Below are 16,791 nucleotides of genomic sequence, written 5' to 3' on the forward strand. Positions count from 1 at the left end.
ATCTGTAGATACCCATCACAAGCTCCATGGCCATGGCGGCGGCGACATCAATCGAGAGACAGAGAGGAGGCTGTGCTCCAGATTTGTTTTTGGTCTAGGGTTTCTGTCTATATGATAGCTTATATAGGAGGACATTTTTGTCTTGATTTAATTTCTTTTTTAGAAGAAGTGGACTAAAGGCCTTACTAAACTATATTAGTGGACTAGAGGGGTTATAAACATTAGAAGTGGACTAATTGGGTTACAAGTTCCCTATAGTGGATCTTAGACCAATTTTTTATAATTTATACTTGGACGCCATACTTTAGACAAATAAGCGGACTAGGTTGATGGGCTTGGAAAATGAAACTATTAGAGGGCCTTTGGAATAATCAATGAAGCCCGATTATTTATGGGTCGGACTTGAACATGCTCATGTCTCATTATTGTCCAGTTTAAGCCCGATCTGGTCCGATGTATGTGCACCCCAAGCTTGTGTCGGTCTTCTTGGTTTTGTCTTTACTTGATGCAAAACTAGATCTTGTTTTTATTCTTCAAATTCCTCGAACATTGGCAGAGAAGCATGATCGATCGAACCATATTAGGGATGGCAATTCGAACCGAACCGATGGGTACCCGAACTGATAACCGAAATTATCTCCGAACCATAACCGAAATTTTCCCCGTGGGTACGGGTATGGTTGGCATAGAGAATACCCGAACAGGTTTCGGTTCGGTTTTGGTTCAGTCAATACCCGAACCGAACCCCGAACCGAACCGAACCCGAACCCCGAACCGAAGTAGTAGTAAATTACAAAAATACCCCTGCCTATATATATACCCATACGTTTTAGGGCTTTGTCCCAATTTTCACCATCTTTTGTGATGTGATCAGTTTTTTTATAACCATTGATAATATTTCGGTTGAAAACTGATAATATTGATAAGCCAATATTGATAATAGTGTCCAGTTTTTTTTAATGCTTGAAAACTAAAAATATTTCGGTTCGTTTCGGGTCGGGTCGGGTAAACATATTATTCTAATTCCATTCGGTTACCCATTCGGTTCGGGGATTACCCGATAACCGAATGGCTCGGAAATGGTTCCATTCTTCCTTCCCCGTTCGGGGATCGGGACGGATATGGAACATACTTCGGGTTCGGGGATCGGGTACGGAATACCCATTTTCCGCTCCGAATGCCCCGAATGCCATCCCTAAACCATATAGACACACTTTCATATTCTCAATCTCCTTAAATAAAAAGTCCTCCAATGTCCCAAAAAAAAATTCTACATCAATCTCCATGTCCCTACAAAGGACACTCCCCTTCTCTTTTATCACGTGGGGAGCCTGCAAGTCTATATGTATCATTTAGAACCCCACATCATGGAAAATTACTACTTGTTTTAATTTTGAGTACCGTCATGTGATGCTCCACGATCTTTTTTCACTACATGTGAAAGCCATACATATGGTGTTGTTAGATTTATGAGAGTCAGTATCCACTCTGTACTCAAGATGTCTCCTGTTGGTGCGAGGCAAACGTATTGGAAGAACTAACCGTCTTCACCCGTCGATGCTATGTGAATAGCATTGTGAAGCCCCCTCATGTCCGTATGTCGCTAAATGCAGGGCTCTATGTGCTGCTCTTTAAAGGTTAAATTGCGCCTTCCCTTAAAAACAATTGTTTTTAAAGATTAAGTTGATCGAATAGGTGGTGAAACCTGATTGGATGGCAAAAGCCGCTGAAGCACCATGTGCCAGAAGGAAGTAATAATTTTCCCACATGGACCCCACAAAGGCACAACCTTCCGATTCATAAAAACTCTCCACATGCTAGTTCTGAAAAATAGTACCCTCCATAAAGAACCAACCAAACTATAAATGGGTAGCTAGTTGAACTACAAGGGTAGGCCCCCTAGTTTTGACCCAAATATGTGGAATCACATTTCACATGCTGGTGTGAAGCAATGAAAGAGAGAAAAGGATATGGGGTACTGACAAAACCAAGATATTTGGGAATTAATTAACTGAGTGAAACTTTCTTCTTCGATGAGGCCAATTCTCTTCCGCACCTTTCCTAACAAAATGGAGAGCGCAACTTCGCACCCATGCTAGGGGAGGAGTTGAATTTGAAGAAATATGTTGAAATCCAACTTCAAAATTTTGCCGAAGAGAAGAATGGTGATTTCGATGTTTTGGAGGATGGAGAATTTGCATATTTGGATGAGGGTGCATCCCTATCCCTAGAGTCTTAATTCTTATGCTCTCGGTTGGTGATGGTGTTTCGATTTTTGTTTCGAGGTGTTCAGTGGAGTCTTTGGGTGGTGAGGGCTGGTTGGTTTGAGAGGAGTATGCGGATATAGTCTCTCGGGGCGTTTTGAGGGATCGACGTCATTCGGCGGGTTCTCGGCTTTTACTTGCTGCGGAGGCGGCGGTATCTCGTATTCATTCAATTTCAGGTGTAGGGTTCTAGTTGGCAGTGGGTTTGTTTTTGGGTTTTTGTTGGTCTTCGACCATTTGGGTCTCAGGTAGCTGTAAAAATTAAGTAATTTTCATTTTCATTTTGCCCTTGCCCTTTTAATCTTTGTAATTTTTGAATTCGGAGATTAATAAAATCTTTTTGGCTGATTAAAAAAAAAAAAAAACTTCGCACCCATTAGGCTGTTGTTTAGGAGAAAATTTTCAGTGACGGGTGGGCACGGGATATGTGGTGCCCATGCCCATCTCGGCCATCCAATGAAATGTTTGACGGCTCAGATCTGTTCGGCAATTTTAAAGTGTGAAATGACTAAAATACCCCTCGGCAACCGAACAGATCTGAGCCGTCCAACACTTCATTGGACGGCCGAGATTGGGCACGGGCACCACGTGTCCCGTGCCCACCCGGCACTGAAAAATTTCTCGTTGTTTAGACAGAATTTTGGACGACAAGTATTGCCTTTTTCTGAATTTTTGTCAGATTTACGTTAACACTTTTGAATTAGCAATTCATCTTGATGCGCGAATATTGTAGTTGGAGGTGAAAAAAATGAAATGCAAATCCCCTTGCCATTCTTCGAAATTATTTGCCTTGATACAGCAAGGGGATCTCCCGTTCTCAACTCTCTCCCTCTTTCTGTCTCAATCTATTAATAGGCAGCCGTACGATGTAATTAGAATTTTAAAAAACATGCGAATCACGTAACATGATTTCGCAACGAAATGCACTTGGCTATCAGTATCATGCCGGCTGGCGTGCCGCACCGTCTCCCTCAATCCTTATCCTCGCATCTGTATCAATTTTCATTTTTTCCCCGCTTGGTTAGATGCATGTTTTAATCACTCTCTTCGTGGTCCATGATGCACCATTTGAAAAGGGAAAATTCTAAAAATCAGCTCAATGAGTAAATGTGTATTAAAAGGTTCGTAAAAATACGTGTTTTTCTTATTTTTTAGTATGCTTATCGTCAACTTAGTGGGTTGACAATAACAATATCGTTTGAAAAATTCAGTGTCCGGACATTGAATTCCAGCGCATACATGACTCCTGCAATTATGGTCCCTATTTGTTGCAAAGTGCAACAGGTCTCATCTGACAGGCGGCCCTAAGAATTGAGTTCAGCGGTGAAAAAAATGTCGAAAAAAAAACTCAATATAAAAGTAAAAGATATTGGGCTTGGTTTATTGCGGGCTGTAAAACAATATTTTCTACTAACTCACAAGTGTTAAGTAAATTTTGTTTACTTCAGCTTCCTACGAGTGATCCAGTGCACTTCATTTTTGGCCGATCCAAACACAAAAATAGAGTGCTTGGATCGGCTACTTACGCATGTCGGATGTCGTTTATTCTCGCGTAAGCCCACTCGGTTTTTTTTTTAGAATTTTTGGACGGCTCGGATCGGCCGTTCGGTGACCGGAGCGTTCCCGGTGGGGCGTTGGGATTCCGATCGGGAAGTGTAGACTTGCTGGTTTATTGCGGGCTGTAAAACAATATTTTCTACTAACTCACAAGTGTTAGGTAAATTTTGTTTACTTCAGCTTCCTACGAGTGATCCAGTGCAGATGATACTTGAGAAAAAAAATTAAATTGTGAACAAAATGACAAATTTTAGTGTATTTTTTGAAATCGGGAGATTCCTTTGAACTCCCCAAACTATGGCAGAGTTGCCCCTGCCACCTGAATGATTATTGTCGTTCATTTATAGGGCTTGTTAAGCATATGTGTGATATGCAAAAATTTAGCTTAATCGAACAAAACTATCCCCACAATCCACACAAATTTATCTAGATACAAATTCATATGTCGATCTATCATTTCTTTTTTCCAAGAGAGGATTTTCTTCAATATCTGATCAACCTGAATAACTCCTATCATCAAACAAAATTTGTCGTGGCCATTCAAAAGCAGTCCATCAAATGAACTGCACACAATTCAACCCAAAGTCATGTTTTCACAAATTAAGGCTTGTTTGTTTGGGCGTAAAATTTTCAGATAAAATGTTTTAACTATTTTTTGGTGTTTTGTTGTGTAAAAAATGATGAAAAAGTAAAATATTTTCCATTAATTGGATGAAAATGACTTACTCTTAAATCTTCCGTAAGTTATTTTCCGAAATGAACCCTCTGCCTTCTACTGCAATTCTCACTGCTCAGTTTCCTTGATCGTCAATCCTAATCCACGTTCAATTCCAATATTCTCATATTTTTGTACCGTTTAAGAGGGGCCCCCCGCCCCCCCCCCCCCCCCCCCCCCCCCCCCTCACACTATTTTTTCGATTCAAGTGTCAACTAAATACCGGAAATAAAAGTTTGAAGTTTGTTTAATTTCTGAAAAAATATTTTACATAAAACACAGGCTTTACAACCGGGGATGGTGTTGTGCACCATCCGAGCCATCCGTTTGGCAATTCAACAGTCCAATCCCATCTCCACCGGATAACATCCGAGCCGTTCATTGCCGAGATGACTACGTATCAATAGGTTCAAATACTCCTTTTTTCCCTTCCAAACTGTAACCCTTTTTTCCCTTCCAAACCTTACAGTTCAAGAGAGCCTTTTGCACTGAGATACAATTTCTGATGTTTTTACTTTCGTTTAATGAAATATTAAGGAAATCATATGGTTTATTTACAGTTGACATCATTTCATGTGATGTATGGTACAAAGGAGAAGCAAGATGCTACTCCATTCGTATTTTTTCCAGTGGAACTCGAACCACCTTCCTTACATAATGTCTATTTCCATTCTACACGTACATTACAATTGAAAGGTGCTTAATTTTGCGTCCATTGGCATGTATAAGACTATTTCATCATTTGGTTTCCTGCTGGAGTATATCACAACACTAATGAGCCATGAGGCCATCACAATGCTTGAAAGAATAATATACACACAAACGTGTGAAATTCCTCGTTCTCGTATTTATTTATTTATTTTGTAACTTTTGTTCTGGAGAGTTAATAAACCTTTAGTATCCATGTTCCAAAAGCAAAGTCATGCAACTTATACTCCTAATTAGAACACGGCCTAGATAGGACATAGAATTTTGAGACAAGTCATCTGAATTGTGTATATTTTTATGTTTTCCTCTTTCTTAGTTCACAATAACACACATTTGAATGTACTCCTAGCTAGCTAGTTACCTTTCAAAAGAATTCGAAACAAGGCAGTGGCAACATAGTAGGAGCAGAAAAGGATACGTGGCACATAGTGTAGGCAGTGCCAAACTGCCAATTCAAAGAACATTTGATGCAGAAGATCGAGTACTGGAGTGTCCTAAAAGAAAGGACCGGAGTTTCAATGAGGGGTATAAAGTGATAAGGATCACCTCTCTCCAAACATCGTTATACACACACATATGTAGAGAGAGAGAGAGAGAGAGAGAGAGAGAGAGAGAGATAGGATTTTTAAAGTTGCAGTAGAAGTGCAAGTGGAGATGTAAATTTCAAACACGGGATCCTAGGGAGATTTTTGGTCATGTGGGGAAAGGTGGGGAAGTTTGGGGCACGGTACTTTCTTTATTGTTTATTTATGGTCTGGTGTCCCAAGTGCATGCCACAAGGCTACAGTCGTCAAGCCCTAGGCTTACCTATTAAAAAACCAACATCCCCCTTCCGACTTTTCATATGGTGGTGATGATGATGTCATACATGAACCCTATGTACACATCTTTTTGACTTTTCATTTTTCAGTTTCCCTCAATTTAATTATGGACTAATTAATTAAGAACTGATAAGAACTTGAGTTCCTTTTCTAATACTCCATTAGTTGGTGGTGTTTACTGTTTAGATCTTGGGTTATTAAAACCCCGCTTACGTAAAATTAACATTATATTGCACCCGTTTCGTTAAGATTTTTATTTTTTAAGTACTTATTTTTCGCTTTACGAGACAGGTCATTCTCTCACAATACCTCACCTTTAATTCAAAAAATAAGTAGTTATTTTAGTTAGTGAAAAATAATAAAATTAACATTATTGCACTTATGTGAAATTAACATTGAGGCCTAATTTTTCAAGTGTTAAAAGCCTCTTTTAGCTTAGGCCTAGTTTCCTCCTTAATGTTGGAAATTAAATCTACTTCCCCCGTCACCTTTTAAAAGTCGAGTTTTTATTTTGGGTTATTCTTTAATAAATATCCATTTTGAAAAGTTAGTTGTATAGAATGTAATGATGATATCTTTATAAAAAGTTTGATTTGCGAAGTAAGAATCTTAGGAGGGAGAAACTTTTTGAAGAAATACGCTTCTTTCTCTCTCCCTCTCTTTCTCTCTCTGTGAAAAGTTAATAGTCTCTCAAAATGAACAAAGGGAGTGGGTTATGGGTGGGCGAGGGGTGGGAGTCGAGGGAATTAAGGTGGAGGGGCGTCCGTGGGAGGATATTGGTGGAGAGAGAGAGAACCTGATTTGGTTTTTTTTTTTTTCCAGTTGTTGACGTGGGGCCACTCCGCCATCAACGTCATGTTTTGTATCGTAAGTTGGTATCCTGCTCCCTAGACTTATTGTTTGGTTGTAAGTGACGAGACATTATATTGTATGATAATTTTTGTAATTATTTCAATAACTAAAGCTTATATACCAAACTTTATGGTAGTACAATAGTACATACTTACTTGTAAATGGAGTAAAAGTAATTTGTAGGTAGACATACATATATGCAGAATTTCTCAATGTTTTCTTCTTCAGCAAAATGTCCCCTTATTATATCCCTTACAAGTTACTACAACCAATTAAGCATAACAAGAAGAGGAAAATGGAAAACGAAATACTCTCCACTCCAGCAGGCCAGGCCAGGCCAGGCTAGGCCAGGGAAAGAACAAGGAAAGGGACGAGGGTCCACGCTCTAAATTTCCAGGAAGGTGCAACGAACCTTCCAATAATCACCAATCATTACATGGATTGGAAATATGGAAAGGAACCTCTCTCTCTCTCTCTCTCTCTCTCTCTCTCATACAACACAAGAAGAATCATCATGTTCATGCATACGTGAATCACAAGTGACAAGCCATCAAATTATTCAAAAGTTTAGCGCAAACAAACATGAGAATTCAAACATAAGGCTATTGTGCAGGGAAAAAACCCCCCTCAAAAGTAGTTGAAATTGTTGAATAAACAAAACAAATAGTAAATCGAAATCTATTCTTAATCAAAAGTAAACTATTCCATAAATGTAAGCGAATTTTTAAACATGCATCTATTCTTTTCTAATTTGCCCTCTCAATTGCGAATTCTCCATCCGCCTCCTTGTAATACCGTACCGGTGATAACGTTCCAAGAATCGAAAAGATAAAATCAATTAACTTTAGTACTAAGCCCCGTTCCAGAAACTTTTTTAAAAAATAAGTAGCTTATTTCACATTTTCAAACTCAAAAATAATGTAAATGAAAAATAATTTTTTAATTTTTTTTTTGCATTGTATAAAAGATCTCACTCAAATAAGATCCATATTGCATATTTTTAGATTTCAATAAGCCCATAATTTTTGAATTTAAAATTGCCTTCTTAAAAAAATTTTTTTTTTTTTTTTGCATTCTGAAATGGAGCTTAAGTTTTTTCCACATCTATTATTGTTGCATTAGATTCGGGTAAAGGTGATGCCTATCGTTGATTGGTTTGAAAACGAAATTAATTGAAGTGAGCGAAATCTAGTCCGGACCGTATTAGCATAAAAGGTGTTGCCTAAACTTTAACGTAACATTATTGCTCGAGAATCACAAGGCTGATATTCACCCATCAACCTCATACATTTGTTTTCGTAGGCCCCATATCAACAAATTTACCCACACTCGATCGTACAACAGTGAAAAAGAAAGATGCATGTGGACCATCAGATCAAACCTCTTTTTCCTAACGAGGGGCCCACAGCTGCTTGATCATAAAAACAGCCTCCCAGCAGGAGACAGCTTCACTTTTTGACTTCTTCTGCACCAGCATATACCCTTTAGGAAAATATAACCCATTTCCCTGCCCTTCATTTATACAGGGTTGTTCGAAAAATCCGATTAACCATGAAATATTGGTCTGAATCAAATCGATCCGTATGTAATGCACTGTTGCACTTAAACATTGAATGGCGGATTTGGAATGGTGAAAATATAGAATGAATCTGCCAATCAAGAATTCAGAATTCAGAAATTACCAATCAGTGCCTCGAGGGATTGAAGTCGAACCGAATCGTGAGACTTTTGGTCTAGACACAGATTATATTTTCTAAAAACCGTAACTCGCGCGCGAATTAGAATCGGATTCATAGAATCCGAACCGATCTGATTTGAACCGTATGCAGCCCTAACATTACACACATGGGTCACTTTTTATCTTCTTTAATTTTTAAATTGTTTTATGCAATAGAATTTTTGGGAAAATATCAAGGACACAGAATAATGAAATAATAATACAATCACCGGAAATAGTAAACAGACCTGCACACGAGCGTATGTTCCCCAAAGTATACCATAGCAGGTATATAGAGAGAGGTTTCGGGATACATAACAGTAAAGGTTGCACTACAAAGTCTACAGTTACCGAGAATTTTGTTTACAGCAACTGAGGCCCCAGTCTGCTGATTAGCAATATTTTTTTTTTAAGGTTTTGTCTTTGTTCAAAAAAAAAAATTGCATTCGTTACTTTTGTGCAAAACTTTTGTGAATCTTTATAGGAATCGGAAAACCCAAATATTTTAAGAAATATCCAATTTTAAGAAGAAAAAAAAGGTACTCCAATTTTTTTGACTTTTTTTTCCTTCTGAAAAGTGGCAAGAGAAATCAGAAAACCCAAATATTTTTGATAATTTTAAGAAGAAAAAAAGGACACTTTTTTGACTTTTTTTCCCTTGTGGAAAGTAGATATTTTTTAAAATAATTGGATAAAAGTAAAAAAAAAAAATTAACTTTTTCGATTTCTCTCATCGAAACGAAACAATAATTCACAAAAGTTTAGTGCAAAACTAGCGAACGCCATTCTTTGAAAAAGACAAAACCTCCAAAAGGCGTTTTTTGCTTAGTGGAAAAACAACACGTGAGTAGATTGTAGCAATGAAATTTAAATATGCTACCTCAAAAAATGACTTGAGAAGATTTGTCGTGAATGAGAATGAAAGTGCGAGCGGAGGGACTTGAATTTACGGGAATTTAATGTGTCCACAAGTACAGCCACTTTTGATAATTCAAATGCAAAGAGATTAGACTGCTAGATCGGGTTAATAAATAACAACTATTCCTTAATTCTTCTTCACTAATAAGTCATGCTAGCTAGTCAACCTTTGTGTCCTGATTCGATCGGGCTGGTTTTTGAATTGCTGGAAAAAAAGTCACCCATTTGAGAAGAACAGTGAGCTTGTCGACGGAGATGAAGACGTGGCGGCCTGATATGATCTTTGCCGCAAAAAATCCAGGGAAATTCGCGGCGGTGAGATTGCCACCGTGACCGAGGAAGATGAGTGAGCTCCGGAGTCTGCTGGAGACCCTAAAACGCAAAAATTGAAAAATAAATCTCAGAATTCTAATTCGATCTCAATTTAAACGAGCACAGATTGAAAATGCATCAAGTATATATGCATGAGAAAATGGACCGATACTTATGGATTAAAACTGCATATTCGTGAATTACTCCTTATGTATGATGTATATCAACTAGTACTATTTATTTTCACACTTTCTACTAATAAAATCTCGGCGTCTTCATGTGATTTCTGAAATTTCACGTCATTGTTTGTTAAACATTATAATTTCCTGTTAAAGTAAATTTGATTTTAAAGAAATTTAGAGACATAATAAATTATAAACAATAGAGGATATATAAACAAAAAAAAGGGAGAGAGAGAGCGGCTTGTGGCAATTGGTAACATGGACGAGGCTTACTTGGAATTAGGTTATCAGGCGGTGAAGAACGAGCATTTTCGAGGGGGGATTTGGTTTCCTGATGGTTTGGCTGATGATGAGACTTCCGCCTCCGGCGATTGTGATCTGCCAACCTTTTCCGGCAGCTTCTTTTCCCATTGTCAAACTCCGAAAGAACATGGAACCTGCTATACCAAACCCAAAAAAAAATTTAAAAAAATCACATTTCAATTTATATGTTCGGAATCTCTTTAGGTCTCTTAACTAATCTATATGTGATTTTATCCCGACTTTATACGGTAAAATTAATCATCGAAGAATTCATCGGATTGGTCGAAGTGGAAGAATTAAAGCTAGCCTATCCGTGCCATAGGAAAAAAGGATGGTACAACTGGTAGCTTAGCTACAGAGTTAATAATTACAGTAAAAAGCCTAAACAAACAATTTTGGAAGCTGAGTTTGATCAGTAAATGCTCCCAGAAGGAGGAAAAAACAAACAGTACGTAAAACCATTAAACCCTCGGACCAAAGTAAAGAAAATTCTCAGGGACTCAAATGCCCTCGGGATCGCCCCCGCATGGATACGTACGGCTTATAAACAACAATCATTTGCTCCAAAATACCACGAAATCAGACCTATTGTTCGATAGAATGAGGGGATGTGAATAAGGAGAACGTATTTTGTTTGCCGGGGCAACCCCACGTGGCGTGTTAACGCGTTGCGGTTCCACTCATGTTCGGCCGCATGTACTTGAGATGGGGCTTGATGCCAAGCTTCCTAACCACTTATATTGTTGTGGCATCGCGCCCCACCTCGTAGACGAGCATGAGTTCGACCGCAATACCACGTCAGTACGTCACATGTTGTTGTCCCGGTTGCACAAAATACTTACTCTCTCCTATCGGGGGAGGGACAAAGGATGTTAACGTAAATCAGAATACGACCTGCTGCACTGTTGGCAGAAACGCTGAGTCAACCCGTTGGCGACGACGGTGGCGGCCTTGGAGTGGAACTCGCACACCTTGTGGCGCCGGTGGTAGTGCTTGGCGTGGGTCAGATCAGCGTTACACCCCTCCGCCTGGCACCTCGGCGAGTTAATCGACCCGGGCTCCCCCGGCCTGGACCGGCGGTACAGCCGGTTCACGAAATCGTCCTCCGCCGACGAAAAATAAGTCCGCCCGCCCAAATTCAACCCGATCCTCGACCCGAACTCCACGACACCGCAGCCCGGCTCGTTCTTCGGGACCGTGAAAAACCCTGACGGGCCCGCCCCGCCGGTCGGGTCGAGAGACAGCATGGCCGGGGAGGGAGGTGGATAGGACGCGCCGAAGGAGGTGCGGGGGTCGTAGAGGGAGTGGAAATGGGCCTGGTTGTGGGCTTGGGCTTGGAGTTGGGCTTGGTGGTAGTTGGTTGAATGGGCCTGGGGTTGATGAAAGTGGTGGTGGGTTTGGGGGAAGGAGGCGGTGGAGTTGACGAGGGTGTCGTTGAAGGCTTGGGCGTAGTGATCGAAGTTCTGGCGGGAGTGGTCGGAATCTGGTCCGGGTTCGTCGCCGGCGAGCATGACTGCTGACGGGTTTCCCCATTCGTACTCCAACATTGCCCTGAGTTTTCAACGCGTTGGAGAGTCCAAACCAAACAGCTTATTGATCTGTACACTAAGCAAGAACATTAAACATAGTTATACTTATGTAGAGAGAGAGAGAGAGAGAGAGAGAGAGTCAGAGAGAGAAGGGGGTGGAAAGGGTGCAATTGCAAAGATACTGGGGGAGTTAAAAGAGTGTTTTGAAAATTGCTTATAGGGAAATGTCGGGGATTTGAGGGTTATGTCTGCGGAGTGTAAGGGAAGAAAGTACGTACCTTGAAGCAAAGGTAATTGAAACCCTATTTGTTGTTGTTCTCCATTTCTCTGGGTTTTTCCTTTTCTTCCCAATACTTCCGTACGTGCATAAAGTATCCCTTCTCTCTCTCTCTCTCTCTCTCTCTCTCTCTCTGCGTGTGTGGTGTGTGTAATTGTAATTGTAATTGGTTGGAGTGCTGGAGGAACTACTGGGGTTATGACTTGTAGACGGCTTTATCTCCAGTGAGAAAGGTGTTTGAGTGTTCAGTAGGTGCTGGAATTGAATTTACCATTCTGCCCAATAGGTTATTGCTTAGTTGCTGATCGAGAAGGCCACCACAGTTAGATTGGGAGTGTATTTGGGCAGGAGAAAAACTTTTTCATGGAGCAACTCGTAAATAAAGTTTACGGCGCTCAATTGCTCGCGTCTAAAAATATTTTGGATGGTTCGGATTTTAAAAAAACTATTCGCGACCATTGATTGTTGAAAATGACGATTGAAATTGCGCGGAACCTCACGGCGGAGCTGTAAATAAGTTTTTCCCTTTGGGTTGACCTAAGCAAAAAAAAAAAAAAAAGTTATCAACCATCATCAGCAAAAAAAAAAAATTTTTTGAACAGCCAAAAGGATTTTATCAGCTAAAAAAAAGTTACCAACTATCTACTTGAATTCGTATTTAGAAGGGTTCCGACCCGTCGATTGCCTAGATGCCACTCTGCATCGCTCTACAGGGGTTGCTGCCAAAGCATCTCCCATTCATAAAAAGACATACACCCACAACATTGTGAGGCTTTGTTTGGTAAATTACTTTTTGATCATTGTGTTACTTTCTTCTTCTTTGCTATGGTAGTATGGCAATTTTAGTATAGGGAGATTAGCTTTACCTATTGTCATGTCGGCAGTAATGCTTGATCCAGGGGATCATATTAGTGTGGAAAAAATGGGAGTAGTCACCCTCTATATTTTAAAGAAGGCGCGAAATGGGAAATTTTGAATTATAATTTCCTTTGGTAACTCATTGCTAATATACATGATAAGATTGGCTATATTTTATTTTTAGGAGTATTTTTTTTATTTGTCATTTGTTATACCTAATCTACTGTATCTTAAGAGATTGGTTATATTTTACCTTTTTAAAATATTTAACAAAAAAACTGGATTGAAAAAACCATGGGGTTTCTACAATCCAAGTTTAATTCCCGATGTCTAAAAGGCCAAGAAAATTGCTGACCAAAAAAAAAAAGGCCAAGAAAATTTTCATGAAGGGTGTTTTTGTAATTACATTATGAAGTTCTAGACTACACACTTGACTACGATGGACGCATAACGTGCAAGCCAATAGGAACGAAACAGCTACTAGGCTAAATTACCACGCGATTCTGTTGGGCGTGAAATACAACCTACCACTATTAACTACTCCTACAAATAGATGTTTTTGGAATTACGACTTTGTTTAGTTCGAATTTTGATAGGGGTTTTGACATAACGAGCGGGGAGAGATAAATAGAGAAACGAGAGTAATAATTGGAAGAAAATTTATACTTCCTCCGTCCTAATTTAATTATCACTTTTGGAAGATCGTATCCATTTTCAATAGATTATGTCTTGTAATTTATAATATTTTATGTGATTTTAAAAATATTATATTATAGAACAAATCAAGATCTATCAAACAAAATTCATATTAGATAAAAAAAACTCATTAACAATTCAAAATTTTAACTATTTTTTTTGTCTAGTTAGAAAGAGAGGTTGGTTTTAGAGACCCGAAGTGAACATCAGGTTTTTTTGTTATTATTCAAAAAAAAAAAAACCGCATTTGTTATATTAGAGTCAAATTTTGTGAATTATTAGTTCGTTTCGAAGAGAGAAATCAAAAAAATAGAAATTTATTATCCAAACTCAAAAAAAAAAAAGGAATAGAACAAATAAACGAAAAATGTCAATTTTTTTTTTGTCTTTATTAAATTTTTTTTGAGTTTTGATCATAATTTTTTATGTTGTCGATTTCTCTACATACCATTGCTAGTGGGCACTGCCGTAATTAAAAGGAAAATATTTGGCATTTGTGGGGTGGTGACGCATCGTGTGTATTACGGAGTAATTGGCAAGGGGAGAGTGGTCACTAGCTAGTGGCCAATCGTATCATGTCGGGAGATACGAAGAGAGAGATTATTATAGAAGCAAATATGATAGATACTGTCAAAGAAATTTGTGATTCTCGTATGGAAATTGATTTTGACATTTCAGTTTTAGTTACTGACACTTAATTTGTGTGTTAATTATGTGAAAAAAATAAAATAAAAAGTAGAGTGTCACTGGCAAAAAGTAGAATGTCAAAATCACCTCATTTTCATATTTGCATTTCCATCCATGTGTATTGTGGTCTGGTACAGAACAGGAGCGAGAGAAAAGGAGCAAAGGATTGATAGACTTACGTAACGCATGAATGTTTGGAAACATTTCTGTTCGGAGCCGTTGATGCACATGAGTGTCACAACGATGTCTATGCATGTGATCCACACGCAAAAAGGAGCTTTAGTAGTAAAATATATACATACATAAAGGGGTAAATGCATGGTAAGAATTAATCTCTGGACAAATTTTAAATGATTGAGTGATCCCCGTTGACCCAGAAAGATAGTATACTACGAAATAACGTATAATTTTTAGATAAAAAGAAAAACTAAGTATTTCGGTGCATAAATTTTAAAATTTTTTACACCAAATTAAAATTTTCTGTCATTCTTTAATTTGGTGTTAAGAAATTTAGAAAATCATACACGGAAGTAAGCTATTTTTTGTTAGACAATTGTACGACTTCTTGTTGTATTTTCAGGATGGAGGAATATACATAATTAGTGGTTTGGGTAATGATCAAGTACTTGAATTTTCTTGTTCAATGCTTGAGTTTGAATATCCGTAATCGCTTAATAGAACAAAATCTATTTGTTAGCGCTAAGAACCCGCATGGAGATCTAAATTGCGAGTTCTATACGGTCTTAACAAAGAGTCGCATAACTAAGAATAATATTATTCTGTCATGTATGTGGAGTAATTCGGTCAATCTGACCGTCCGTCTTGGTAATGGATGAACAACGGAGGGCTTAGATTTGTACGAGTTTGAATTAAATTTAAATCCGAACAGTCCGTACCGAGATGGACGGTCAGATCGGCTGCAGCAGCAGCGCCCCCCATTCCGAATATCTATTACTACTGCTGCTACTACGTCTTGATCATTTTGGGAAATGTCGGTGCATGTTTACAGGCATGAGGAAAGACGGGGAAATTTTTGTGAATAAAGAGAAAACGAAGGGTACCTGGATAATTATCCAACAAAAAGACAGGAGAGGATACGATCGTATCCATATCGTACGATGTATTATTTGTTCGGCTGTTTGCCTGACATGCAAAGCGTACTCGCGATATCTCGCTGACATCTGGAATTTCTTATTTTCCCTTTCCTCCCTCTTGTATCTAGGGAATTTGATTTCAAATGACAAAAATACCCTCATACGATCACATGTGTGTCGTCGGACGAGGCAGCTCTAGATAGAGCTCGATGATAAAAACAAAATCCACGTAATCGGCCGCAATCGGTTGAGACAAAGGCTCGGTTTAGTCTAGTTATGAGCACGTGCATAGCGATGGCAGCGAGTAGAGATGTTAAGTTATGGTTGGAGAGTGGTGTTGTGAAAAGCGTTTTTCTATATGTATAGGGGTGTGTATGTATATATTTGGATGAGAGAGGTCGTCTGGTTGATTTGGTGGGAAAAGGCTGACACGGACGTTGACTCTGCAGTGTACGGAATGCCGACTAGGTCACGCAGATATGGAAGAATAATTTAGAGAGAGAAACTGTGAGCTTTTTGTCAGTTCGTGTGTGCTTTGCTGTGCTGTGCTTTTAGAGAGAGAGAGAGAGAGAGAGAGAGAGAGAAGGAAATAAAGTAGGCTTTTCTTCGCCTTGAAGCTTGAAACAGTAGCCAAAGAAAAAAGAAGGAAAATAATTAGTGCAGTGATTTTTGTACTCCCCTAATTACTAATTGCACTTTAAAAGGAGTTGATTTTCACACCCTACTTTTGGAATGTATTTGGCTGTTCCACAAACTCAAAATAGTACTCATTTTCGAATAATTTTTTTTTTTTTTTGCAATTTTCAAAATTAAAAATAATGGGTTTACTGAAATTTAAAAATATGCAATATGAATCTTGTTTAAAAATACGATGTAAAAAAATTAAAAATTATTTTCATAAGTACATTATTTTTGAAGTTTGAAAAATTGAAAATAAGAAGGTTCGTGGAATGGCGGTTTACTCCCTCCCTCCCAAATTGTTGTTACTTTGGGAAACCATACATTTTGCATGCAAAAAATAATAATGTATAAGCATGAGTTTTTTTTTTTTCAAAACTTTTTACACCAATTTAACGATCTCATCGAGAATAAAAATTTGGCGAAAATTTATTTTCAACAAAATCCTCATAGGTACGTTGTTTTTTTGCCAGAAAAGGTGCAAGCAATTTGGAATTGAAGAGTATTTATTTTCAAATAATTATTGCACTCAATTTTCTTTTACCCGAACTATTGCACTCAATTTCTACATATAAGTTAGTAGAGTGCAAAAATCATTACTCAAAATAATTGTATAATGATCA

General features: G+C 38.4%; 1 protein-coding gene across 2 annotated transcripts; it reads right to left on the reverse strand.

Annotated features, from left to right (window-relative positions):
• Positions 1 to 9,543: 9,543 nt before the first annotated feature.
• LOC131331764 (squamosa promoter-binding-like protein 8) lies at positions 9,544 to 12,359 on the reverse strand. Of its 2 annotated transcripts, none has more exons than XM_058365673.1 (4): positions 12,157 to 12,359; positions 11,244 to 11,954; positions 10,320 to 10,483; positions 9,544 to 9,924 (listed from the first exon to the last, which is right to left on the reverse strand). In XM_058365673.1, the coding sequence occupies exons 2-4, from the start codon at positions 11,894 to 11,896 to the stop codon at positions 9,770 to 9,772; spliced, it is 972 nt and encodes a 323-aa protein (XP_058221656.1). In that variant the 5' UTR covers positions 11,897 to 11,954; positions 12,157 to 12,359; the 3' UTR covers positions 9,544 to 9,769. The 2 variants fall into 2 exon arrangements, with proteins under 2 accessions (XP_058221656.1, XP_058221655.1); XM_058365672.1 differs by having other exon boundaries at positions 11,244 to 11,947; positions 12,157 to 12,357.
• Positions 12,360 to 16,791: the final 4,432 nt, after the last annotated feature.

Source organism: Rhododendron vialii, chromosome 7a (assembly GCF_030253575.1).
Source record: "Rhododendron vialii isolate Sample 1 chromosome 7a, ASM3025357v1".
NCBI lineage: Eukaryota > Viridiplantae > Streptophyta > Magnoliopsida > Ericales > Ericaceae > Rhododendron > Rhododendron vialii.

Bases quoted from the DNA above. Each gene is read 5' to 3' on its own strand.
- LOC131331764 (XM_058365673.1), bottom strand. From the start codon at position 11,896: ATGTTGGAGTACGAATGGGGAAACCCGTCAGCAGTCATGCTCGCCGGC. The intron at 10,484-11,243 runs GTCGTATTCTGA...TTGGTATAGCAG, and splicing joins TTCTGCCAACAGTGCAGCAG to GTTCCATGTTCTTTCGGAGT. The intron at 9,925-10,319 runs GTAAGCCTCGTC...TTTGCGTTTTAG, and splicing joins GCCTGATAACCTAATTCCAA to GGTCTCCAGCAGACTCCGGA.